Below are 12548 nucleotides of genomic sequence, written 5' to 3' on the forward strand. Positions count from 1 at the left end.
CTGCAACTCTGTGATCACTTTCTGCTACTGGTTCCTGTACTGTCAGCCCTATTATTGTCATTTGGTTCATAGGTGATGATGATGTTTAGTACAGCAGTTCCCAACCTTTTTGGCACCTCCGTAGCCAGGTGGGAAGGAGCAGCAGTGCGTAACACACACTCCTTGATTAGACCGGGGTTCGATCCAGCCATCACCAAATACAGAGGATGCGGAAAGGTCAGGGAATGACCACCACATATTCCCGGGGCAATATGGCCTTAGCTGCTAATGCTCCTAAAAACCAAATAACAAACAAGCCCAACATTTTTTGACTCATAAACCTCTTTCGACATACTATTTTTATTGCAAACCACTAATCTTATATTCTCTGAATTCATATAATAGTTCTGAATTTTTATTATAAAATATTTCCAGTACTATGTTTTTATATGTGATATTGTGTAATAATATAAAATTATTATTAAGTACCTACACATAATAATCTTTGAGAATGAAAAAAAAAAAAAAAAAAAAAACAACTTTAGTATGGAATACACAATATACTGAAAGAATCTATAAGACTACCTTAAATCATAAGTTTAATGTGATTTTTGCATATTTTTTTTTTTTTTTTTTTTTGCTGAACAAAATGCAGCAACATTTGGTTGGACCGAAGACAAACAGAACCTCAAAATCTGGTTCTGCATCAATTTTGTTCCTGTATTTTGAGTTCAACGAAGTACAAATCGAAAAAAGCTCTTTCACACATATATGTACCATATTTCCCCATGTATAAGACACACTCTTTTTTGAAAAATTTGGGGTCTAAAAAACTGGGTGCATCTTATACAGTGGTTGTAGATTTTTTTACTTGCATTTCCCACTTTTTCGTGCTTGTTGTCTTTGCGCTCATTGTTTCGCACTTGTTACCGGTGTATTAGGTTACGTGTTGCCACGTTCTGCCCAGAAATGGCTCAGAAAAGATTTTCGTACAGTGCTGAATTCAAGTTAAAAGTGATCCAGTCTGCAAAAGTGAATGGAAATCATGCGGTTGAACGTAAGTTTGGTCCTCCTCCAACTGAGAAAACAATCCGAGACTGACTATGGGAAGAATGCTGTACTGTAACTGCTGGGAACTGCTGTACTGAAAATGCCACGGCAGAAGAAGGCCACGAGAGGCAAGTCAGCAAAACGGCCTGATTTCAAGAGGGAATTGAAGATAGGGATTGAAGAGCAAAGGGCAGTTGGAATTCCTGTGTCCACAAAGATGGTTCAGCATGAGGCAAGAAGAATTGCTGATGAAAAAGAAGTTACTGATTTCAAAGGAGGACACAATTGGTGCTTCAGGTTCATGAAACAGAATGGGCTAAGCATGCATACATGCACCAGACTTGCCCAAAAGATGCCTGAAAGCTATGAGCAGAAGGTCCTTGAATTTCATCGTTTTGTCATTCAATGTCGGAAGACACATCAGTTTGAGTTGGGACAGATTGCAAATATGGATGAAGTCCCCCTTCAATTTGATGTCCCAAGTAACAGAACTGTTGATAAGAAGGGTTCAAACTGTAACTGTGAAGACAAGTGGACATGAAAAGCGCCATTATACAGTTGTTCTAGCTTGTTGGGCCGATGGAACCAAGCTGCCTCCTATGCTGATTTTCAAACGCAAAACAATGCCAAAAGAAGACATTCCTCGAGGAGTGATTGTCTATGTTCATGACAAGGGTTGGATGGATCAGGATGGGATGAAGATCTGGTTTGAGAAAGTTTGGAGCACGAGACCAGGCTGGCTCCTACGCAAACCTGCCCTATTGGTGCTTGATCAGTTCAGGGCACACATAACAAAAAACACAAAGAAGATTGCTGCAGAGCAAAAAACAAAACTTGCCATCATACCTGGAGGCTTGACATCCCAGCTCCAACCAGTTGATGTCAGCATTAACAAACCCTTCAAAGCTGACATGAGAGATGAATGGAACCAATGGATGAAGTCTTCTGGGGACAATTTGACACCAGTAGGAAGAGTGAAGAAACCAACTGTAGGAGAAGTTTGTACCTGAGTGAAAAGATCCTGGGACAATATCAAGTTGAGATCATTGTCATGTCATTTAAGAAGTGTGTCATTTCAAATGCCATAGATGGAACTGAGGATGAGGCAATAAATGAAGACAGTGATTCGTCATCAGACACAGATGAGGACAAGCTAATGGATGGGAGTTTTGACAGTGATGAGGAGTTGTATGAATTTTATGATGAATAAAACTTGAGTTCAATAACTTTATGTAATACATTTTTTTTTTTCAAATTTCGGGCCCCAAAATTAAGGTGCATCTTATACAGGGGAGTGTCTTATACATGGGGAAATATGGTAGTTGAAAATGGCAGCAGCATTTTCACAGCTTTTTTGCTAAGTGATGGATATTCTGCTTTTAATCCAAGCCAAAAAGTTAAGATTTTCAGTCTTCAATAAGCTTTTGAAGTTCAAATGCTGTTGATATATCAAAAAAGGTTTTCTTTTTCTGTCAGTTTTAGCTCAGCCATTTTCCACAAACGACTCATCAAATGGATTACAAATCCAGTTCAGATTTTGATTTTTGTGGAAAATACTCTCTAAAAGCAACCTGTAGGAACTTGAGATGCTCTTCAATATATTTTTTTAACAACTTTGTCCAAAGTCAGTTCACTTTCAGTTAAAAAAATATTGTGTAAAGTGATAAAACACTCAGTACTGTTATCAATAAAGTCATCCCAAAATTAATTTTTTTTATCATGCTTTCCGCTCTGTCTTTAACAGTGAAAACCATCATATTTGCATTTTGTAATGATAAATTGAATTCATTTATCTTTGAAAAAATATCTGACAAATAAGCTAAACTCTAAAGCAATATTTGGTCTGTTGTACACCCATAGGAGATGAATAGGATGATCCATGAAGAAAAGGCTTAATTCTTGTCTTAATTTAAATAAACTTGTAATTACTTTGCCACATGACAGCCATCTAATATCCGTGTGTGTTAAAAGGGTTACATACTCGCTGCCCATTTCTTTACATAAAGAAGTGAATAGTCTGGAATTTGTTGGTCTTGATTTTATAAAGGTAACTATTTTGACAGCATCTTCAAGTACACTTTTAAGTTTCTGATACATTTGTCTCGATGTTAGAGCTTGTCTATGAATGCTGCAATGTGACCACAAGATATCAGCTCATATTTTTGATGCAAGTAGTAAGGCCCACATTTTTCCCTCTCATTGATTTTGCTCCATCTGTACAAATTCCACAACACAAAGACCAATCATTTCGTTTTTCTTCAATATACAAGTTAATTAAATTAAAAATGTCCTCACCTGTTGTATGCTCTGTTAAAGAATGACAAAACAGCATATTCTGCATGCAAATACAATTAAAATGACTACACTGGAAACATCCATGGTCTCATCTAACTGCAAAGCATAAAATATACTTTTTCTTCACCCTTTCTATAATAATGGATTCAACATCTTTAGACATTTCATGTATTCGGCGAGACAGTGTTACTGGAATGGGTACCATATCCAATTTCTTTGCCAAACTGTCACCAAATATGCACCTGATAATAGCTTTTGCAGACAGCAAAATCAAATTTTCTACAATAGTATGGGCTTCCCCAACTTTTGCTATTTTGTAGTTTACTAAGTATGATGCCTCAAGTGCTTTTTCACTGTCTTGATTTCCGAGTGATATATATACAAATCAATATTAGATGTTTTGATTTTTTGAAATTTTCGCTTTAAAAAAAAATCAACTGGCTTTTCTGCATAATTTTCATGTTTTGTTTCTAAATGATGAGACAGGAGGAAAAGTTTCAAATTACTGTTCCAAATGACACATTGCAGGCATGAATAGTCCTCATTCCCAAGAAATGAAACACCAAATTTAATATAATCTTCACTACATTTCCTCTTTTTACTATTCATTTTCATGCAAATATTTTGAACATCTTTATGTAGTATTTGGGAATTTTGACAAGCTGAATGGATTTTACAGGTTTTTGGAAGGTCATCTTGGAACGAATTTGAGGGATGATTTAGATTGTCATGCTTCTCATTAACTTGTATTTCAACGTCATTGTTCTTTATTCTTCCAGTCTTCAGCCAATAGTCCATAATGATTTTTAAAATTTAAAAATACATGAATTCACATTAAAAACAATTTAATACTGAATAATGTTCAAATCTAACACGATAGATTTGAACGTTATACAGTGTGGCGTGGCGATGGCTAGCAACGTTTAGTGGCGCTTGTCTGACACATGACTGAATGGTGAAATACATATCGGCACATTCTCACCCAATTCCCCCTACCCCCACTAACATCCTGTCGTGCCTGCTCGACATGTAAAGGTGCGTGACCCAATCCACAACTAAATATAAATTTGAACCAAACCACATAAATTAATATTAAACTATTTTATAGTTTACAAAAATATGCCTATGTAAATGTAAGTAGACACCATTACAGAATTTTTATGCGAATCACCTGGAACACTTTTGCAAATCCGCGCGGGTTCGCGAACCACCAGTGGGAACCGCTGATGAGAATACTCTTTTATCTAGTGCTTTCCCTGACATGTTGATACAAATAACAATATCTAGTTGATTTAAAAATTTTGTCCCTCATGCGAAGTTTCCTTCCCATTTGCTTCAATAAATTAGAGGTAAATTAAAATCACCCATAATAAGACATCTGCACTTACTTGCCCATTCCATTTGCGTTTAGAGGCTCTCATCATAATCTTCACAATCACCTGGCCTGTAGATTACTCCCCCTCCTCCACATTAACTGTGGAGGAGAGGTGCACTAAAGGATATTCTTACCAAGAAGGATTGGAGTTCTATAAGTGGCAGCATTTGGAAAATAGGAATTTGTGTGATCTGATTAAAGATTTTAAAAGAGTGAACTAAATGTTGATGGCACCTTTACTCTTTTTCAGAAAACACACACTCAAAGGGGAAAGATAAATTTGAACTGAATAAGGGTGGTTACAAAACAGATGTGTGGAAATTTACCTTCAGACAGAGGGTATTAGTAGTGGCAAATGATGCAAGAAAGCAAGCTTATACAACATCAACAAAAAAACAAAACAAAAAAAAAAACACCTTTCCACTTCACCTGTGCACAGGTAATGTGGCTGGAGTAACTGATTTTCAGAATAAACTTAAAGGAGTGGACAAATTATAAAAGGCAACAGTCAAGTCTCTATATATATACACACACACTGATATGAAAATGCAATAGTGTTTTTAATGTTAGATATAAATAATAAATTATATCACCTTCAAGGTATATTCAACTGCTACCATACATATATATATAAAAGCATGTAAGTGTAAATAAATCTGAAAAAAAGTTTGTATAGATGGAGGTGAGAATTACACAGTGCAAGAGTAAGAGTACAGTAGAATACTGCACTCTTATATCTCCACTCTTACTCTTATTATTACTCTACTATCCTGCACTCATATCTCTACTCTACTCTTATTATTACTCTACTATCCTTACTCTTCTACTGCACACAGTGCAGTAGAAGAGTAAGGATAGTAGAAAAAAAAAAAGTAATGTAGATATGAAAAAGGCAAAAGAATGTTAATAATCTAACAGTTATGATGTATTAAGAAAATTATGGGCGGAATTTGCATAGCCAATTTGGAGGTGAAGGAACTGTAAAGTAAAATTATTAATACAAATGATTAAACAAAATAAAGTAAAATCAAATAAAATAAAAAGTGGAGGGGCTGTCATTAAATATGGGTGGGCAAATTTAGTTATAGGTCGAATAGAGGGAAAGCTAAAAAGCAAAGTCTAATGTCAGCAGAAGTAAATATTGATACATGGTTAGGTAATTCATCAGGGGACTACACCCAACCATGAATCAAGAACTGCATTTCTATACTTGTCCATAACAGTAGAAGAAATGTGAAATAAAGCTAAAAAGCAAAAAGGTTAGAACATTCTTTTACAGTATGGACAAGGCAGTCTCAACACAGTGTCAATGATATGAAAATTATTAAGGTAAAATAAGGATAAGGCTAAAATATATACAGGCAATTCTTGCTCTATGAGTTTTCGCTTTACGAGTTCCCGGGATTACGAGGTTTTTTTTTCCAAAGTATCAAGTATCAACAAAATTGAAAATCTGAACATTAATTACAAAAAATGAATGTTAAACATTCATAAATACTGCATTTAAAACCACGCACATAGCTATACAATAGCATACCCAGCTTTACGATATTAATCCATTCCAGAGACACCATTGTATCATGAAAATATCGTAATGTGAACCCAATAACACATTGTTATTTGGTAATTGGTTCCATGACCTTGGAAGTTGAAATTTTCGCTATAACTCTCTAAAAGGTCATTTTTATAGTGCAAATTGTATTAGTTACCAATTCGAATCACTAAAATGCCCTATACTTTCATCGTTATCATATGTTCTGTTATAAGAACCAATTTTGAATGCCTTTATGACATTTTTCTAAAGCAAATTTCTGGAGGTCATGACCATAAAACAATAAAAACAATTTGCACTTTCCGGTTTATTTGGCTTTTCTGTTACTGCAAGCAATTATAAACGGGTAGTAAACTCTATGTTATTGCATTTGCGAAAATACCAATAGCTGGAATTGTGTGGTTTTTTGCATTATTATGGTGAAATGTGTTTCCCCTTTACTGAAATCTTCAATCATATAAAAAAACAAATAAATTTTCAAAATCTTCTCTTCATTCCTTTTTTTTTTTAAGCTTCGTAAACTTGTTACTCCAGAAAAATTGTGTTAGTTGCAAATTGTGTGTTCAGTTAAAAAATGCTTATGCATCTATTGAAATTTATAAAGAAAATAGAAGATTATCTTGGAAACAAATACCTCTTGAAGCATTTCTGAAGAAGACAACTCCTTGTGCAACAAATCAATGAGTGCCGAGAGCCAATAATAAGTGATCAACGAGTGTGCATTTAATCGATGATGAAGAATAAACAAACATTCTTTAAAATTTGTAAGCCATAAATAATTTCCTTATTATTATAATTTGCTTGATTTTACAGGCTAATTTCTTTGGATAAATCAATCATTGTTTAAACATTAACTAATTACATTGTTGAGAACGTAACCCCTATTTTTAGCATTATGTCTATGGGAAATAAATTCCCACATTATGAGCGCACGCTAGGAACAAATTAACTCATAAAGTTGAGAACTACCTGTATATATAATTGTTTTCAGATTGGGAGAGCGGTATTTTGAAATATATGAAGAATTTTGAGAAAAAACATTTTAGTGTCAAAATTTTGTGAAGTCGCTTTAATACCTCTCCCTATGCCACGTGCTTGTTACTATTTATTTTAAATTCCAACACTAAAATATTTTTTTCTTGACTTCACAAAATTTTCTGACAATAAAAAAAAATTTTTTTTTCTCAGAATTCTTCATATATTTCAAAATACCTCTTTCCCACTTTGAAAACACTTAATTATACAGGGTGTCTCAAAAATATTGGTACAAAGGGGAATGTAGGTAACATCTATAGGAATGTGAATCGCATAGGAACCCATAACTGAAAACATCAGGGGAAAGTAGTAGCAGAGGCACAAGAAGCAGAAATGACACAAGCCAGTAATTAGTGGCAAACATTTATTTGACATAATATTAACAATGGAGTACAAGATGGATGCATTTCATGATGTTACAACAGATGCTCGAAGGTTCCACCACGAGACCCGACGCATGTGTGACACTGACGCAGCATGGATTGGTGGACACGGTCGAACACACCTGGAGTTTCTTTGACAGTAGCAGCAGCGCAGATGAGTCTCACCACGAGATCCATTTCCGTCTCCACAGGCAATTCATACACGATTGATTTGACAGCCCGCCACAGAAAGAAATCAAGGCTCGATAAATCAGGTGAGCGTGGGGGGGCCAGGCAATGGGTCCACCACGGCCAATCCATCGATGCCCAAAACGCCTGTTCAAATGGTCACGAAAACACCTTCCATAATGGGCAGGTGCCCCGTAATGTTGAAACCAAATGTTGCGTCTCACATTTGCTGGAACATTGTCAAGTAACCCTGGTAGAACTTGTTCAAGAAAGATCCGATATTTAGCGGAGTTCATGCGGGAAGGTAACAGGTATGGGCCGACTAAGCAGTCACCGACCATACCTGCCCACACATTTATTGCGAAGCGATGTTGTTCCGCATGGGGGTTTGTTTGTTTGTTATTTGGTTTTTAGGAGCATTAGCAACTAAGGCCATATTGCTCCGAGATATGCAGTGGTCATTCCCTGACCTTTCCGCATCCTTCATATTTGGTGGTGATGGGCTTGAACTCCGGTCTAATCAAGAAACGTGTGCTACGCACTGCTGCTTCTTCCCACCTGGCTACGGAGGCACCCCGCATGGGGCCAAACACCGTGTGGGCCCTCTGCTAATCCATACACTAGGTGCATGTCTGCCAGCTCACAGTTCATATATTGATGCATGCTCTTCGTGCGGCGACTACTGCTTGAATGAGTAAACCAGAAATTTTCCCTTTCCCGAACTGATGAACAGTGCCGTGTACAGACTTACGGTGACGTTTCTGGTTATGGGTTCCTATGCGATTCACATTCCTTTAGATGTTACCTACCTCCCCTAAACGTTTGTACCAATATTTTTGAGACACCCTGTATGTATATATTTTAGCCTTATCATTATTTTTACATTAATTTTCATATCATTGACACTGCACTGGGATTACCTTATCCATTCTGTAAAAGAAGATGCTAACCTTTTTCTTTTTGGCTTTATTTCACATTTCTTCTACTGTTATGGACAAGTATAGAAATGCAGTTCCTGATACATGGTTGGGTGTAGTCCCATGATGAATTACCGAACCATGTATCGTTTGTTGTTGTTGTTTGTTATTTGGTTTTTAGGAGCATTAGCAACAAAGGCTATATTGCTCCGGGGATATGCGGTGGTGGTTACTCCCTGACATTTCTGCATTCTCTGTATTTGGTGGTCACAGGCTCCAATCCCGGTCTAATCAAGAAGCGTGTGCTATGCACTGCTGCTCCTGCCCACCTGGCTATGGAGGCGCCCCAAAAGTATCAATATTTGATTCTGCTGACATTAGACTTTGCATTTTTTATTTTCCTCTATTCAATCTATAACTAAATTTGCCCACCCATACCTGATGACAGCTTCACCACTTTTTATTTTATTTGATTTTACTTTATTTTGTTTAATCATTTGTATTAATAATTTTACTTTACAGTGGCTATGCAAATTCAGCCCATCATTTTCTTAATTCATCATAACTGTTAGGTATTAACATTCTTCTGCCTTTTTCATATCTACATTACTTATTTTTTTCTACTATCCTTACCCTTCTAGTCCCTGGCACCGTGTAATTCTCACCTCCATCTATACAAGCTTTTTTCAGATTTATTTACACTTATATATACTTTTACATCCTTTAACTGCTGCTTTGCACATTTTGGTGCATTTGTCGTACCTAGTTTATTCATTTTTTTATTTTTCCATCAACTGTTACTTTGACTTTAAATAACATTTAATATATATATATAAAATGTACACACACACACACACACACACACACACACAGTATTTACTTCTTGCATCATTTTACAGCCAGGCACCAGATCTTCAGGTTAACAAAATGAACACCAGGGCCTTTTCATCTTTGGGAGGGTCGAGGAATTTAGGTGCTTAAGTCTAGCATTAGCATTAGTAGAGGCATATGATGCAAGAAAGCAAGCTTATACAGCATTAGCCAAATAGGATGCAGTATATTTTTCAGACTAACAGTCTGAAAAATATACTGCATCCTATTTTTATTTGAACACATGGCATTGTTTAAATTAAAAATTGAGTCAGCAATGTCGACAAAATACAATGTACAATGTATTTTCAAAAACCTTAATGCAAAAAAAAAAAAAAAGTTTCAAATTTTATTTTCAAGACTCACTGCAGTAAATTAATTTTTTTAAAACATCTTAAGTACAAATTGCAATGCATTAAAGAACTGAAGATAAAAAGTTGCTGTGCAATATTTTATTTTCATTTCTTTAAGACTTTAATAATAATAACAAAAAAACTCACCTTAATACATAATTCACACATACAACATGCTGTGGTTTCGATGAATTGTTATCAAATATTAAAGTGGCCTGAGTTAACACCCACACATATCCTCCATGCTTGGCTAAGAAGCGATAATATCCTGTTTCACATTGACCTTTTGAAAATACTGTAAGGAACAAATGAAATTAACAAAATTTTATAATGATACATCCAACATTAGCAGAATTCCACTATACCATAATTATAAATAATCATATCAAAGTAACTATTATAAGTATCAGATTCGTGTCAAAAAAAAATTAAAAAGTAGCCTAACACCACTTTCTGCAAAAACACACTCAACTATTTCAAGTTAGCAACATTATTTTCACTATAAATAAAAATCCCAAGGTCTTCATCTAAATCTGTCACCCAGTGTGACTGTTAAACTCTTTGGAAAAGATCTTGATGCAATTACACTAAGTAACAAATTTTCAAAAGGTTCTGTTTTTCTGCATTTTGTGGTACTTCTTTGTGAACTTGGGTATGCTGATTCTGAATATGACCTTAGTTTTTGCAGAGCATCAGTGGTTTTTACCCAGAAATGAAACAAAAGTAAATATGCGATAACACTACATAGAATTATTTGACTTCTGTAAAGAAGTCAAGTATTAGTCGCTGCTACAAGTTCACAATATGCTAAAAAAATTCAGAAATTAAAAAGTAGAAACCCTCCTTGAGTAAATCAGAAAATGTTTCCTTAAACAGTTAGATTTGAATGTGTAAGTAATAGTTTGATTCATATTCTGCATCCCATTTTTCTGCAATTTTTAATCAACTTGTTATTCATAATTTTCACTAAGATAGCCATTCACTATAAGGTAAAATGACTGCCAAACACTTCACTCAGCATCAGCCATTTTATCTTCCAGTTCTTGTGAGGCCAACATTTGCTTTAGTTGTGGACCTATAAATTGCCACTTTTCATTTTTGCATTACATAATTTTGAAAATATAGATTGAAACTATGATACAGATGGACAAAAGTTCTCTGAGCAGTGTAGACAGGTGGCAAGGAAGATCCATGGTGTCCTATCTATAAATTATTGTACATTTACTTGCAGAGATAGGGAAGTCATAATCCCACTGTATAAGGCAATTGTAAGACCACGTATGGAGACTGCACCTAAAAAAGAATCAAGCTTCATGAAACGGTCCAAAGGTGGGAAACCCATTTGGTAAGATCTGAAAAAGAGTGCCCATATGTGAGCTATAGAGCTTGGCAAGTAGGCACCTTAGAGAGGATCTACTGAAATGATTCCAGAACTAGGGGCCATAAATTCAAATAACAAGGGAAGGTGCCTGGACTGGGACTACAGTAAGTTTTCTTTTAGCCAGCAAAGTTTTACTTACTAGAATAAGTTACCTTATTGGGTATTTGAAGCTGACAGCTTAAATAAATTCAAAAGTCAGCTGGATAGTTACCTATGCACACACACATATATATATATATATGGGTACACAGTTTTTTGTTTTTTTTTTTTTTTTTTAAATCAAAGGACAGTTTACTACATTGTGTGCGTCAGGCTGTAACTCAATTCTGGTAGATATTCTCTTCTCCTATAGTGCTGATCTACAACCCTGTTGTCCCTGAGGCAGAGAAAGCATGGGAACTCTGCAAAATAATGTAACACACAACTACTATGACCAAAAAAAAAAAAAAAAAAGTAATATACTGTGTACAATTTCAGTGGCAAAAATTTTTTGGAAACCTGAGTTATCTACTTGCTTAAGTTTGGAAAGCTAAGAAAATCAAATTAAAGTTTACTGAAAGAACTGGGTATATACTTTGAAACATAACTTGAGGCATTGATGGCTGCTGATCCAATCTTTGAAGAGATGGAAATATCAGTATGGGAATAAAGTTTGTCTGTCTTCCTCTGACTCTTCTTTTAAACACTTTGGCTCAGGAATTAGTACATGTAACGCAAGTTCAACTTGTGGTGGCAGTACCACAATGAGAGACCAGGTGTTAAAACAATACTTTTCAAAGAATAGACTGCTTCTTTAACAAGGGAGAGAAAAACAACTTTATATGTTTAAATATAGAGAAACTTAAAATTTGAAGAATGCTAATTTCATGACTTCCTAAAACATGTATTCTGAAAATACATGAAACAGTTTTGCTGTTGCTATCACTTTTAATATTATGTAAAGAAATGCTGATGTGTTTTTCATGAAAGAGAGAGAAGAGTAGCACATATCCATAAAGGATCAGTACAAAGGCTTATTTTAATTTCATTAGTAATCACTTATAATACTGTCTACTCTGGAGGCAAAATGAAATGACTTAACACTATCAAAATTATAGTTAATTCTGTTTATCATTATCTTTAATGAAATTTTACTCTATTAGTTTCATTTATTAGGGTAGTACAGCTTAGAATAGTAATGTTTTAGGAAG

General features: G+C 35.1%; 1 protein-coding gene across 2 annotated transcripts in view; it reads right to left on the reverse strand.

The window, feature by feature from the left end:
• Positions 1-12548, reverse strand: part of LOC150088456 (hypoxia-inducible factor 1-alpha-like) — a 433924-nt gene that overhangs the window by 91850 nt on the left and 329526 nt on the right. For both annotated transcript variants that reach the window (XM_090369521.1, XM_090369520.1), the window contains exon 7: positions 10125-10272. In XM_090369521.1, the coding sequence (XP_090225647.1) occupies positions 10125-10272 (148 nt within the window). The remainder of the gene's footprint in view (positions 1-10124; positions 10273-12548) is intronic.

Source organism: Mastigoproctus giganteus, chromosome 3, assembly GCF_048544385.1.
Source record: "Mastigoproctus giganteus isolate SK-2022 chromosome 3, ASM4854438v1, whole genome shotgun sequence".
NCBI classification, from domain to species: domain Eukaryota; kingdom Metazoa; phylum Arthropoda; class Arachnida; order Uropygi; family Thelyphonidae; genus Mastigoproctus; species Mastigoproctus giganteus.